This window comes from Setaria italica, chromosome IV, assembly GCF_000263155.2.
Source record: "Setaria italica strain Yugu1 chromosome IV, Setaria_italica_v2.0, whole genome shotgun sequence".
Classification (NCBI taxonomy): Eukaryota; Viridiplantae; Streptophyta; class Magnoliopsida; order Poales; family Poaceae; genus Setaria; species Setaria italica.
In genome coordinates this window covers 29,783,764-29,799,865 of record NC_028453.1, presented here as the reverse complement: position 1 = coordinate 29,799,865, position 16,102 = coordinate 29,783,764, and the positions used below count along the sequence as shown (strand labels likewise).

Sequence of the window (16,102 nt, the reverse complement as noted above, 5' to 3'; positions counted from 1 at the left end):
ATCAAGATTATGTGGCAGCTTCAGAGTTGTCTAATACTGCAAGTCAAACAAACAAACCCTTCAGCTCCAACACTGTCCGGATTCCCGCTTCCTTTTCTGACCTTGAGGAGGCTTTCCTGGTCTAACATCTTTAACCTTCTCCAGTTGCTACTGAAGCTCCTTAGTAGTAAATTGCTCTAGCCTCTCTCAATTTTCAGTATTACCATCAGACTCTACTTTCTTTCTTCTCCATGGATGACCAGTTGGAAGGAAACGATGATGGTCAATATAACATATCTTGTTCTTCAATCTCCTTGAGCAACGATCCTTGTCACAACACACATAGGCATAATAAACTTCCATGACTCGCCCCAACAATCTACTCAGTGCTGGATAATCATGTATGCACCAAATAACCGTAGCATGCAGTTTAAAGGATTGTTGACTACAAGCATCGTATGCATTGACACCCTTCCAAAGGTCCAATAGCTCATCTACGAGAGGCTGCAAGAAGACATCAAAATCCTTTGATGGAGAACTTGGCCCAGAGATCAATAATGCCATCATGAAGTTTGATTCTTCCATGCATACCCATGGTGGCATGTTATATGGCACAACAAATACTGGCCACATACTATATGAGTTGGTCATGTTGCCAAATGGATTGAAACCTTTCGGTTGCAAATCCAAGTCTATTATTCCTAGCATCTTTTGTAAATTTTAGCCAATTTTTATCGAAGTCTTTCCATGCCTTACCGTCAACTGGATGGCTAAACTCATTGTCCACCGGTTGTCGCTTCAACTTGTGGAATTGTGCATCCTTTGCGGTTTTTGATGAAAGAAACATCCTCTTCAGCCTTGAAACCAGCGGAAAATGCCTCAATACCTTATGCGGAACATGCTTCTTGTTGTTTGCATCTTTCCATCTTGAATTTGCTTCACAACACACTGGGCACACATCATGTTTTGCTAGATCCTTGCGAAACAATACACAATTATTCTTGCAAACATGGATAGATTCATAGCCGAGTCCCATGGTACGTATGTACTTCATTGCATCATTGTAAGATGTCAGAATACAAGCTCCTTGGAAAGTAAGGAATACCACCTTCAGAATCGCATTGAATGCAATATTGCTGATCCGATAGAAAGACTAAATATGAAGTAACTTCACAACAAATTTAAATTGTGTACATTTAGATCCTGGTGACATCTTATGGCTTATATGTTCCTTTATACATTCTAACATTTTCCCTCCAAGCTCTTTAGCGTGGCACATGTCAGCTATCATTTCAGGAAGTCCATCTTCAGTGCCTTCATCCTCCTCCATACTTGATTTATGTTTGTTTTCCTAAACCATTTCCTGATCACCATCTTCCTACAGAAATGCATTATCCACAACCCCCTCATCTGGCAGAATTGCAATTTCCTCAACCCCATCATCCTGTAGAATTGTAGTTTCCTGAACCCCAATATCCTGCAGATTTGCATTTTCCTGAACCCTATCCTCGAATGTTTCTCCATGATGGATCCACCTAGTGTAGGTGCTTGCCATCCCAGTCAAAAGTAAGTGCAGGATCACCACATCTATAGTTTATCTAGACTGATTCAGGCATCCATGACACGGGTATAGTATTTGTTCATCGTCAGAGTATCTACTCTTAACAAATTCCATGAAATCATTGACCCCTTTTTCATGCTCGGGGGTAAATAGTTGACAACCGTGTATCCAATGTCTATCCATCTTGAAAATTTTTAGCGAATTCAACTCAAAATTACTGAACAGAAATGAAAGACATTAATGCGAAATGAAATTTTGGCGAATTCAACTCAAAATTACTGACCAGATTGACGCACCGTAGCAGGAAGTACCCGATTTGTGCTGCCGTAGAACTGAGCCGCTGCGGGGAGGCGCAGATCTCCGTCAGAGTGCTCCGTCCGGGCCACCTTCTCTCTGTTCTTCTTTTTTCCCTATCGTGGGAGCGCGGCAGCGGGTAAACTATTTTTTGGCTGCAGCGCGGGCTTTTCTACCACCAAATACCACACTCACCTGAAACTTACGTTACATGTGGGACCCGGTCGCGTAAATCTTCCCATTCGATTGGTAACAGGTTCGATCCACGGGAGGAGCACATTTTCTATTTTATTTTACCATCATATTTATCAGCTTAAACTTACATGTGGGATTCTCGTTGGTTTATGATGTTTTTGCGGAACTTATATCATCACAAAATCACCATGTAACAGCGAATGATGATTTATTTTTAGCTACAGTGGCAACTTTTATGACGTTCCGTAACTTTGTTACTAAATTTGCTCGGATGTTAAACTTTATGACGTTTTGAGCAAAAACGTCATAGATGTATGACAAGAACAAATGTGTCATAAAATTTTCATCATAAATCAACACATTTCTTGTAGTGTCATCACTAAAAAACATCAGAACCCAGTATTAAATTGGTATGACATCACCAGCGGTCATACTTACATGAGACGCGTATGCTAGAGTTCTCTATCCTTGATTAACTATAACTATGCCCCCACTTTATATACACTATAATGATGGGTCAACAAAAGTGGTCTAACCACTAAAATAAGCATGAATCGCATGACTAATAATCAATGCAATATACCGATAGCATGTTTACATAGTTGAATCCCCCTCAATTGGAGATAGGAACAAAGAAGTTACCCTGTTACCGACATTATGTGTGTTGAAGAGTATCATGGTGAAATGTCCAAACAAATGGAGTAGGGATGCTCCGGCTCCATGTGGTATGTGGGTTGTACTTGACTCTGCTATTGCTCCCTCTTCTCTCAAGGAATCCTTCCTGAATCTTTCTGCTCAATTATAGTGCCCTAGAGTTATCTCGAAGCTGGCATGGTTCAAAAGTGGAAGTGTAGGTTCTAGTCTCCTTGAGGGAACTCGACTATGAACCTATTTCTGGTTATTTTTTGATGTATTTATAGTCCTTTGTGTTAGGGCTTCCTTCTCTGATGGTGTCAAAGTCATGGAACAAACCTATTAGCTCGTGGGTCCCATGAGTGGTGTTGCATGGTGCCAAGCTCATTTTGATCCTCGAGCTCCAATGGGTTTCATAATGACTTACAAATTGAAATATTCGGCGTTAGTACAAAATGCGCCTATTTATGTTTATTTTCCTACAATTTGGAAATAAGCTCTAAAAACACAACATAACAAATTATGGGATTAATGTAGCACCAAGTGGCATATAACATATCAAATGACCAAATAGATCATTTAAAAGTGATACAGAAATCTACAATAAAAATAGCACCAACAGAGGATAGAAATGCAAGTTGAGGACGGTACGACAACTGTGACGACGACAGTTCAAGATGGCCAGGCCACAAGATGCGGGTTAAGGATAGGGCACAACGTGTTGGATGAGTGATGGTGGTATGACCGATTGCATGATTTGAGACAAGGGTTTGGGGAGGTTGGCGAGGTATTTGGGCAGAGCACAAAAGGCCCACGTGTGCAATTATTTTCATAGCCCATATCTAAAAGTATTTTTACAGGCCTGTCCTCAAATAACCATCCTATGGAAATCATTATCCTTTTGTTCATCATTTTTATAAATGTTTTTGACATATCTATTATACAAATTTCAGTTTAAAATATGTTTTTGACAAATAATTGGTGATTGAATTCCATGTATAATTGCGAAGAAGTCTATCAGTACAAGTAAATTTATCATCTATTCTGGTTTGTGGTTACTTCTTATCTTCAGTGTGAGCTATATATTATGATGATGACAAGAACTCACATCCCTTACATCTTTGGTGGGATCTGACCTGGGCAAATTATTAAATCACCATGAATTCGGTGGTAGAGTCATGTAAGATGTAATTTATGTAGGATGGTGGGAGTAAAACCTTTTATAGTATAGTTAAGACTTGCTTATTACAAAAATTTAACTTATCCTTTGTTCTGGTTTGGTGGTCACTTCTAATCATTTAGTGTTGTTAGCCTTTACTAGGGATGAAATCGTGGGTTTCGCACCCAATGGGTCTGGGAGTGGGAATAGGTATAAAATCCAACCCGTCATTAGGGGTGCCGGGCGCGGTTCGGATCTTGAGATGAGCCAGGTTAGGGATCATATATATACCTAACTTCACATGCTGGTGCCCATCTGGTACATGAAGTAAAAGGGTCCAACCTTTTATATATCTATATTGGGTCCAAGACACCAAGCACATCTAAAACCCTAGGTCTCACCCGCACCTAAACCACTCCCTCCTTGTCTCCTTCCTCATTCCCTTGTAATGTTGGATGTTTCCTACTTCTTTTGTGTGATTGTGTGAACTATGAATCGTGAGATGAACTGTGAGAGAGTTAGACAGTTATGGGTGAATTATGATTGTATCAACTATAAATAAACCCTTAGATTCTGCTTGATAATTTGCTAGTTATGTCATTAGGTCATTGCATGTTGCTCACATGGAATTGTGGGCACCAAATTCTTACTCTACTTATTCATATGACCATAATGATATCTAATTTGTTCTGTCATGAATAAACCCAGGAGGTACTAGAGACTCAACATGTATGGCTGCGGGTAAAAATCTCACCCTTTATGGGTATGATTGGGTGTTTTAGATATTATATATGTTGGGCTGAAATTTGCGGTACCTGAACCTTACCTGATCCCTTGTCATCCAATCTAGACGACGGCTATATACTAACTGAAAGGATCTTGATGTAGCCAGAGTTCTTGAAAACAACTCGTGGTTGAAATTAGATTGACATAATTTTGATTCAGCATTAGAATTTCTGATCCTATCAGTGTGAACATACTACTAATCAACTTTTTGTAGGAGAAATTAATTTCTTGACTCCAGATCAACTTATTTTGGAAGGAAGGGAGTGCCTAATTATCGTTGCTAGTGAAACCTAAGAGTACCTTACCAGTTGACTTTTCTTTATGATCCATATATGCAGGTATGTACATATATGCAGGTATGTATGCACATTAAAAGACGCCCATCTTCTCTGAGACTCGTAACATAATTAGAGTCTGTTGGGCTCTGGCTTCTACAAAATAGCACTGGTCCCTTTAGTGGAGCTAAAACCATTTTAAAAATATCTAGCACAAGGATTTCTCTTATTTTTCAATGAATGGATAAAAAAATTACCAAATGTCGAATATGCCTTTGCCTATTTGACTTGGTTATACATATGTGTTCTATATCATTTTCTCAATTTATAATGTGATTTCATACTGAATGAAAAAAAATTAATGAATAGAAATGATAGGTTTATCCTTCTTTTTTCATATATATACTTAGCCTCATCGTGGTGCTTTCATACACGATGATGTGCCACTTCCATAGCTGCTCCCTTGTCAGTCCAAGCATACCTAGCCGTGGCTTAGGCATGGATCGTGGGCGGCACGGTCGCTCCAACTCCAGTCGGTTGATGGCGGCTCCAGCCATGAGCAAGCCTCGAGCTTCTAGGTATGTTACGACTCCGAGTGGCAATTTCAGGTATGATTTTCATAAAGTTTATGGGCAGTTTAGTACAATATGTGTGGAGAAAGGGAGAGTTACTATTTTCAGCTTCACCTATCTAGCTCATTTTCGAAATGTTTTTTAGCTTCACGAGAGAAGCCGGTTTCCAAAAACGCTTTGATAAGTCTTCAGCTGAAGCTGTTGGTGAAACTGTCGCTGAAATCATACCAAAAGGGCCTAATTTGCACGGTCCTCCGGTGTCCATGTGATGGGAGCTTGTTCATCGGACTCCAGCTTTGTTGAAGAGACACACTTGCCATAGAAACCCAGGCTCACGGCTCCCTCATTTCGGGCCATGGGTCCCTGTGCAGCGAGCGAGAGGGCAAGATGTTTTTACCATTTCGGGAAAAGAGCTCCGCTACGTGTGCGTGAGTCGTGAGAGCTGGGTTGCGGTTGGACCTCCGCTGCGTGGGATCTGTCCAGCCTGGATCCAACAGCCGAGGGGGACGACAGAGGCCGTAGCAGCGCACACGTGCCTCTGGGCGTCTGGCTTTCTGATCTGGCCCGGCCACACATCCTAGGCGCCGTGCGTGACTTTTCAAAAAAAAAAAATCCAGACATACAGCCTTCAAAATGTGCGCACACGGCACACCACCTTCAGGCGTGTTTACGCTCACGTCAATAGAAGTCAACAAGATACTAAGACCGAAAATAACAAAAGAAGAAATATGGCCTATTACCGTTGTATATGTTGACTATGATTGAATAAATAGATGTACTTCAGCCCGTCCATAAAAAGTGCAATCCTAGCATTTTTAAGATAGATTAGTGAGGATGTGAAAATATTTTACTGCCTTTATTTGTTGGTCACATGTAGTTAATTTTGATATGCAAATTAGACCTAACCACATAATTAGCCAGATAGTTGGGGTTAAATTTCTAGGATTGCATTTTTTTTTGAAATGTTAGAATTTTATTTTTCATGTTACGAAAGGAGTATTTCTAAGGCACATAAAACATCATATGACATGTTGTTTGATCTTGGAGGATACAAGGTATAAGCACCTTTGTGTTTGAAGGCGGCAGGAAAGGCAAACGGAAAAAGATGACGAGCTAACACAGCTTGTATTTTCTATCATTATAATTTGAATTTTATGTTGTATTCGAAAATTCCTAGGGTTTGCATATGAATTCGAATGGAGATAAATTTTATATGATAATTGTAGATTAACAAGATCTACATTGTTTATGAATTAAATTTTTTTTGTTTGAAATCGTTTAGATACCCAACAAATATATTTCATCTTTTATTTCTGTTCTTGAAATTTGAATTCCATGTTATGTTCGAAAATTCATAATTTTCGACATGGACTCACATAAAGACAAATTTATATGAAAATTGTGGGTTTGACCAGATCTATAACTTTATAGGTGAAAGTTTTTCTTTCATTTAAAGGCATTTAGATGCCTAAATAATGTATACAATTTGAGCTCGTATTTGCATCCTTATAATTTGAAATTCATGTTGTTTTCGGAAATTCATAACTTTTGCATACGGTTACAATGAAGACAAAATTTATATGAAAAATGTAGGTTTCGATGTGATCTATAATTTTATAGTTGAAAAGATTTTGATTAGAAGCCACTTAAACCACCCCCACCTGAATAGTTGACCAAAGCTTTATGCAACAAGTTCAAAAGGAACATGGCTCTCTGTTGCGTGCAACAACGACATTTAGTGGGATAGTATGGAGATATCATGTGAGGGGAGGTCCAAATTTGAAGGCTAGGTACCGCATGTGCACGTATTTCAAGTGAAAAAATAACTAACTTGTGACTTATTGTTATTGTATTTTTTTTGTAAATTTCTATTTTTACTATCCTTGCCGGCTTGTGCAAGTGTCGTCACGTGTATTATTATAGGTGCCAGCTCACACACCTTACACGTAGGTGAGCATCTGCATTGGCTTCGTTGTGCCGGTCTGATAACCGCCACAAATGAGGATATGATACATGATGTGGGCTCACTTAATAATAAAAGGGATACTATTGTACATTAGCAGAAGTTATAAACCACCGCTTGCATTGTTCGTCCTTGTGTTGGATTAATGAGAGCTTTTGAAATGATTCAACAAAATCGTTCCTTGTATTTGATGATGTTTTTCTCAATAAATCTCTAGCACAATACTATCATATTTTGTTTGTAAGGTTCTATTTGGATCTACCTATTTAAAATTTAGCTAGCTAATGACCTTAGATAATAGATGCATATATGGACTATAGTAGCCCTCTCAGCTCTCCCTCCCTCTCTCCCCCTTTCCTCTCATATCAAGTCACACATCCACTTTCTCCCCCTCCTCGTCATTCCCGTCCCGTTCCCATGCCGCCCTAGAGTTTCTATGCAGTGCCCCAAGCCATGCTATCATGAAGCTTCTTTGTCCCGCGCCGCACCGCCCACCATGCCCCAATCCATACCATGCCTAGAGCATCACCGCCCCGAAGCTACTCTGCCATGCTCCAACCATGACCAACACCCGAAGCTTCTCCGCTTCGGCCACGAGCTCCAATGTTGCTTGGCCCCAGCCATTGGTATGGCCCCTCGTCGTCGGCTGATTCCATCCTCCTGCCCCTCCTCGTTCCGCCTTCACATCTCACGAGGGCCAACGTGTGGGGATCGGATAAAGTTGAGGATGAGGTTATTTTTATCTTTGACATCCTTTAACATCTTGGCAGCTAATGGTTAATGCTCCTTTTGGCATGGAGCTAAAGTTTAGCTGGGCACTACTTCGTTCCGTTTGGATCTCTAGCAGCTAAGCTTTAGAGAAGCTAAAGTTTAAAGTTTAGCTCATCGATACAAACGGGACCTAAGTAACTCTATTCTACTCAAATATCCACTTTGTGCAGTAATTTGAAATTAATATGCCATAACCACAGTTTATATTAGACAGCTGTCCTAAAAAACATTCAACACTATAAAAAAAGATGTCAATCAATTCGGTGTGTGTTTGGGGCGGTGGGGTTGGGCCTTAGAGGAATCTACATTTTTTACAGTAAGTGAAGAAGTGCTAGAACAAATTCACAGCATTGACTATTTTATTGGTCTTGGACAATAAACAGGTGAAAATGCTGAAGAATCTCTGCTAGCTACCCTGTTCCCCAAAAGAAAGCTAAAGTCGTGACTGATGGTACTAGGTCCATCATTGTGATTAACGAGACTAAGAAGGAACTTCTCATTCAACAGTACAATTGGGTCCATAGGAATTATAATGATTACATATACGCATATAATGGCATAATGCACCATCAGAATATCAGAAAACTCGATAAATTTTTCTGAAGACTAGTTTGATTGAAAAAAAAAGAAGTTTACTTTACAAAATGCAGGCACAAAAGTTAGCCACGCTCCAATTAAGTACTTCTGAAAGGTTAAACTGAGCTTCCGCCAACCTTATATAACCCCATGCACTCACTCTTCATCAGTGTCCACCACCCACAGCCAAGTACACCTCCAAGCAAAGCTTAGCTTTAAGCTTTGCTCTGCTTCTAGTCCCCTGCTCCCTATCCTCCACCACAAAGCTGCCGCACACGGCCGATCCACCAATGGGCACCACCACCCCCATGCCGTCGGCGCCGCCGGTGGCGCTGGTCGGCGGCAAGGTCGGCCACCACGTCTACGTTGCAGTGCCTCAGCACGCGGAAGCCGACGCCGCCGGCCACCATTGCGGCCGCCAGCTCAAGTGCCGTGCCGTGCCCCTGCCGGCGGCAGGGGAGACCGTCCGGGAGGCGGTGGCGCTGTGCCGGCTCGCGTTCCCGATCGCGCTGACGGCGCTGCTGCTCTACTCGCGGACGGCCCTGTCGATGTTCTTCCTGGGCTCCATCGGCGACCTCCCGCTGGCGGCCGGGTCCCTCGCCATCGCCTTCGCCAACATCACCGGTTACTCGGTGCTGTCCGGGCTCTCGCTCGGCATGGACCCGCTCTGCTCCCAGGCGTTCGGCGCCAACCAGCCGCGCCTCCTCGGCCTAACCCTCTACCGCTCCATCCTCTTCCTGCTCTGCTGCTCGCTGCCGCTCTCGGCGCTCTGGCTCAACATGTCCAAGATCCTCGTGTTCCTGGGCCAGGACCGCGAGATCACGGCGCTGGCGCAGGAGTACGTCATCTTCTCCCTCCCGGACCTCCTCTCCTTCTCCATCATTCACCCACTCCGCGTGTACCTCCGGTCCCAGGGGATCACGCGCCCGCTCGCCGCCGCCGCGGGAGCCGCCGTGCTCTTCCACGTGCCGGCGAACTACGTCCTGGTGGGGTGCCTCGGGCTCGGTGCGCCCGGGGTGGCCGCCGCGGCGTCGGCGTCCAACTTCGTCCTCCTCGCCGTGCTGCTCGCGTACGTCGTCGTCCGGCGCGACGCGGCGCTGCTCGCGGCGGGGCCGCCCACGGCGGAGTGGCTCGCCGGGTGGGGCCCGCTCGCTCGGCTGGCCGCACCAAGCTGCGTGTCGGTGTGCCTCGAGTGGTGGTGGTACGAGGTGATGATCCTATTCTGCGGCCTGCTGCCGGACCCGAAGCCGGCGGTGGCATCCATGGGCGTGCTCATGCAGACGACGGCCCTGGTGTACGTGTTCCCGTCGTCGCTGGGCTTCGGCGTGTCCACGCGGGTGGGCAACGAGCTGGGCGCCAACCGCCCGGGCCGCGCGCGCGCCGCGGCGCACGTCGCCGTTGCCGGCGCGGCGGCCATGGGGCTCGCCGCTATGTCGTTCGCGGCCGGGGTGCGCCACGCGTGGGGGCGCATGTTCACCGCCGACGCCGACATCCTCCGGCTGACCGCGGCGGCGCTCCCGATCGTGGGGCTCTGCGAGCTCGGCAACTGCCCGCAGACCGTCGGCTGCGGCGTGCTCCGCGGCAGCGCGCGGCCGGCGCGCGCCGCGCACGTCAACCTCGGCGCCTTCTACCTGGTGGGCATGCCCGTCGCCGTGCTTCTGGCGTTCGGGCTCGGCGTGGGCTTCGTCGGGCTCTGGATGGGTCTCCTGGCGGCGCAAGTGTGCTGCGCCGGGCTCATGCTCTGCGTCGTCGGCTCCACCGACTGGGAGGCGCAGGCGCGGCGGGCGCAGGAGCTGACGTCATGCTCGCCGGACGACGTGGAGAAGCCTAGGGCCCACAAGTCAGCGACGGCCGCGGGAGAGGGAGGCAGGCCGGAGAAGGGGGAGCAGGCGGGCGTGGAGCGGAAGTGCTACGAGCCGTTGATCTCCAACAGTGAGGAGACCGTGCCAGACACTGTGTAGGCCGCATCAAGATTGGTGAAAAAGCCTAAGGGCCACCGTAATTTTTATTCTTACTCCCTGATTAATTGGAACTACTGCTAGTAGTATTCCAGTACTAATGGTAATGGATTCAACTTTTTTTTTCTGTTGTTATCCTTTCTTTTTCTCTTTGCTTTTGCATCATTGATAGTTTGGTGGTGTTAAGGTGTGCTAAGAGACTGTGGGCACCCTTCAAATCACTATCTCAATGGAGAAGTATTGTATTTTTTGTGCCAATTTTGTAAATTCTTTGTAGTTCCCTTCTTCCTTATAGTTCCATCATCCATTTGTAATGACATTTCAGTTTTCAGTCCAGAGATGTATATGTTATAGTCCTTAATTCCATATATAATAACTATAACAAAAAGAAATATCCCAACTTCAGTAGCTGAATTTTTTTTATCTGGCCAAGCTTTTATAACATTTATCTGGGGAAAATGATAGCAGCATATCTGACCAATTATTCACAAATGCACTAGCTAGTGCTATTAATCATGGTTGTAAATTGTCACATTGGGGCACTGTTGGTCGTCTTGGCTCCTTTCACACCAGGCGTGCCTCCCAGTGGGGAAGCAAGTTGAGCCATCGGAGAGCAACAGTAGAAAAGAACAGAAGACAGGAAAAAAGGCGTCAGATGCGGCATTTTCACGGGCAGTCAGTGTGTATAGAAAAGGCTTGCGCGGATTCGATGAGATTTCTTTTACCTTTCGGCTCCCCGATGGCAAATTGCACATACGCATCGCAGCCTGTCGTATGCATCCCCACGAGCCATGGGAGAGAGGAGAGCTTTTGGAGGAAGGGGACAACGCAACAAACAAAATGGATACTGTGCGCGGGGACTAGCAGCTGGTAGCCTCTGGGCTTGCGACCATGAGAGGAGCTCAGCTGAGCCCCCCACCACACATGCATGCATGCTCGATCGGATCCGAATAAATGTTTCACTTGCGGGTTGCGTTCACAAACGCCGGCAAGGAGTTCAGGTCCTGCTGCCTTGCTGTATATATGTAAGTCAACGACGTCAAAATTTTGCAAGAAGGTTTTCTTATGTGGCCATATATTTCGCTTTTCTAAAGCTAAAAGCACTACAAAATCTGGATCACCAAATGGGTGACAACAATTTTATCACTTTGAAATTCTTTGGATGGGCTTTCGATATGGCATTTATATAGTTGCAGAAGATTTCGCGAGTAGGGCTGATCTAGCGGCGCAACGATAGTGGCTGGCTAATAGATAGTAAGATGCGGTTGGGTATCGTACTAGGTCGGGACGTTGGTTAGGGGGTACTGTACTAGGTCGGGACGTTGATTAGGGCGCACTATATATACCCAACCGGTTGGGCTTGGGCAGAGAGGGCAAAGGGATAGGCAATTAGGCACTAGGAAATGGTTGGTCTGATGTTTGTGGCTGAAGTGGGTTGGTGTCATGAGACGCCGTATGCTCGAGCAATAAGAGATGTTCTAGACACTGATAATTCTGTAAGGTATGTAGGAAGAAACATACATGTTAGCGATTTTCTATTTTAATGCGCTCGGACATAATATTAAGGACTCAAAAATAGTGGAGAGCCAACCATCACCTAGACCTCATGCCTTCTTCCCTATACATGGTAACCAACCATCCCTTGTTTTGCAACTACCTCCGCCATCCTCCTCATCAAAACTTTACGACGACTCTCAGTCTCATCCGATGCCCTCCTCCTCACAAGGAGCTCATCCACCATGACTCATCCACCACTCCACCCTCTTTAATTTACAATGTTAGGGTTTAGGTCATGAACTTAAACCTTAACTAGAAAGTGTTACCGATAGATTCGATAAACTAATAAGAAAGAAATTTTGTATGGATAATCATGCATGTGTTAGAAAGTAGCCCCTTGTAGCTACTCTCTCCGCTCTAAATTGAAGGTCGTTTTGCCTTTAGGTTACGTCTAAATGCATAATAATATCTATGAACTTAGAAAAGTCAATGACCTACAATTTGGAACGGAGGGAGTAATAGCCAAATGGATCGTGCATTGCCATTTGATCCATTGACACATTAGTGTGGCACAAGTGGAGTCATGACCATGTTAACTAAGTTGTTCGATTTGAAGATTATATTGGCTGTTATGTCTTCGTACAATTCTTCCACTACGCTTTTTTTCTTGTGCATTAAGGTCTTCATCCATACCTTGTAGAACACTGTTAAAGGTACACAACTTTAAACTTTTAATGAACCAATGGGAAATTTTCTTAGGTGCGTTGACTGAACTTATAGTAGCCAATATGGTAGACGTATACCTTCAAATAAGGAAGATAATTACTCACTTTCCAAAACTAGAAGGCATATCTTGCTTTTTTGAAAAGTTAAACTTTGTATAACTTGATTAAGAATTATTAAAATCACGAGTATGTTTATTAGCGTGTAAAGATTATAGTGTTAGATTCATATTTAAAATGCTTTCACAATATATAGGTTTGTAGCTATAAATGATATATTATGTGACAAAACTAATGGTTAAAGTTTAACTTTGGAGACTAGAATGAATTAAATTTGCCTTGTATTAATAAACAGAGGTGGCAATGTATACCCCATTTTAAAATCAACATTACTTTAGCGCGCATCTCCAACTGTGGATTCAATGACCATCTATAAGAAATTTGCATGCATGTCACTCAAAAAGTGTAGTAGACAACATGTATAATGAACCATCTAGAGCACATTCTACAAATTAAATACGCATGGACCAACATGCTGTAGAGTGTATTAATCGCATAAATATTAGGAGACTTGAGTAGACTGTCTACTAACTAGTATTCATGTTTTATCGTTGATCATTAACCTTTCATGCCACATAAGCAAAGTGATATAGCTAGCTGGTAATTTTAATTAAGAAGAATACTTTAATAGGAGTATCATTATATTTTCAAGTTTTTCAATGTGTATTAAGAAGCATTAATGGTCAATATTCACATTGTAAAGACTCCATGTGCAAAACCTTACATAGAAAGGAAGGGAGGGCGAGCATAACCATCTAAATTTAAAAGGCAACATCATATACTTTTAATAGTTGTCCTGAAGCAAAACCCAAGCATTTAGGAGGCACTTACTTCAATTGGAAATTAGAATGGTTTATTTTTTATTATTGATTTGTCAATTGGAAAAATGGAGAATTTAATTTGAGATGAATAATTGCATCGTAGATGCAGAGATATATGTATCCATATATGTATAATTGGAGTTGAGAGGAAGCAGTGAGATGGAACTTTCACAGCCGGGCCTCCCACGTGATGATGGAACCACTAAATGGGCTCCATCTTTGGATGCTTGCTTCCAAACATATATGACGAGAATTTGGGGCGCCGTTTCATAGGTACTTGTAGCAACCATGGTTAGTTCACGGCATATTTCGTTGTTATAAAAGTTTTTTTCTTTGACTTGCTATATGATGCAATCAGTAAAAAGGAGAATCTAAATTAGTATGTCGTTTGTTTTGGTCCAGGAGTATAATTTGTTTTAACTAACACGCCTACAAGCATGTGGTACTCTGAATGAATGATATATGACCACGTGCTGATCTCTCTAATTGTACACCTATAGTGAAATACTCTCTCCGTCCCGAATTACTATTCATTTTGGCTTTTCTAGATTTTGTTACATATCTAGATATACATACATCTAGATCCATATATATCAAAAGTTCTTTACCTAGAAAAGCCAAAACAAATAATAATAGCAACTAAGAAAACATGGAAAAAAATGCCAAATAGAGGTAATCCATGTATTGACACTGTTCAAATGAAATGAAAATTAATTGATTGGGACCTAATTGTAACACCCAGGATGCGCAAACGATAAAATAGCTTTGTACGTGGGAATACGTAAAGATGGTAGGCAAAAGTTGACTTTTAGATCCATCACTCGGATGGACAAACGGAAACCATGGTTACGTAGAGCTCGTCGAATCCATTCCGTTTGACTACTTATTTGACTCGTTTGAAGTGCAGATCATAACTTAAAGTTATGACCGGCGCTATGTATGCAGCTACAGGAACCGAGCCGACCCCATCGCCGAGTCCTTTTCTGTTTTTTATTTCTTTCGTCCTAGCCAGCCCACCTCTCCTTCCTAAACCCTATACCCTCCACGCCCCTTCCTCAGCACCCCCACCTCCCTTGCTGTGCTTCAGAGGAGGGAGGGAGGGAGAAGAGAAGAGAGGGAAATTAGGGTACGCCATCGTCCGTCATCACCGTTCCTCTCCAAAAATTTATTAGGCTTCCTTTCCTGTCTTCGTTTTGCCCAATTGGTTGCCTCTTCTCTTTGTTCATGGTGGTGCTTCCATGTGTGGTGCAATTTAGATGCAATCGATGTGGCTGCCATGACATTCGTCGCTAGGGAGAGGAAAAGGACCGGGAGTCGTCATTGGGATCGCCACCGTCGTTGTTGCCCTTGTTATTTTCTATGGGAAACCCTATGCGAGGCATGCCCCCGATGTAATCCTTATTTTCCCTAAGGTTTCAGATGTTCTAGCTTGTGCTTGTAGCGGCATTTGACGTTGATAAGGGCTAGGTCAAAGTTTTGCCCTCGTTGCTATTTTCAGCATGTAGTCAATCTACACAGTTAAGAGTAATGTCTATTTTGCATCCTCTTAATGGCTTCAAAAAAATATCAAACCTATATATGAGTTGTAGAAGATCTGTAGAGGTTTTCATAGGTATAAAGAACAATACAATCAGATTTTAGAGCTGAGAGATATTGATGTTTGATTCTGAAATGGCTTTATATTGAAGTATCTTATTTCACTTGACACTTTACTTTTGAAGTATATGAAGTTCATGCATTGCAATCTTGCATTTGCATTCTCATGTTGTTTGTGCATATGAAGGAAATCGTAGCCGGATTGGTGCGGTAAGTACCGGTACAGCAACACACGTTGATATATAGCAATGTGGTTGCAGCCCTCACCTCCTTCCTGGGGATGTGTGGGTAGAAGTGAAATCATGCATTGCATTGCATTGCACCATTTGCATATTCTTTATAAAGTATTGTTGCGAAGTATTTATTTATCTTTCTACTCGAAGTTATGTAGTGTTTATTTTATAATAATGATTCTTAAATTGTTGCTTAAAATATTATGATTTAAATGACTTGGTTGAAGTAGTTTGCTTGCTGAGATTTTCCATAAACCTCATATGCTTTTTCCCCTCCACAGGTTCTTGAGTTTTGAGGGCGCTTGGTTGGATGGGAGTAGCATCACGTGTGCACACACTTCTTCATATATATGTTTTAGACACATGTGTGGTCGTGAAGTCTTTGCTTTGCTTATAATCTCATATTTGAATCTATTTTATAAGATATTTTATCTAGATGATTTAAGTTGCT

At 43.0% G+C, this 16,102-nt stretch overlaps 1 protein-coding gene across 1 annotated transcript; it reads left to right on the top strand.

The window, feature by feature from the left end:
- The first annotated feature begins 8,949 nt into the window (after positions 1–8,949).
- LOC101768129 (protein DETOXIFICATION 51) lies at positions 8,950–11,116 on the top strand. The gene has a single exon (XM_004965557.2). It carries the CDS (start codon positions 9,055–9,057, stop codon positions 10,723–10,725), a length of 1,671 nt encoding a protein of 556 aa, XP_004965614.1. The 5' UTR covers positions 8,950–9,054; the 3' UTR covers positions 10,726–11,116.
- The last annotated feature ends 4,986 nt before the right edge of the window (positions 11,117–16,102 follow it).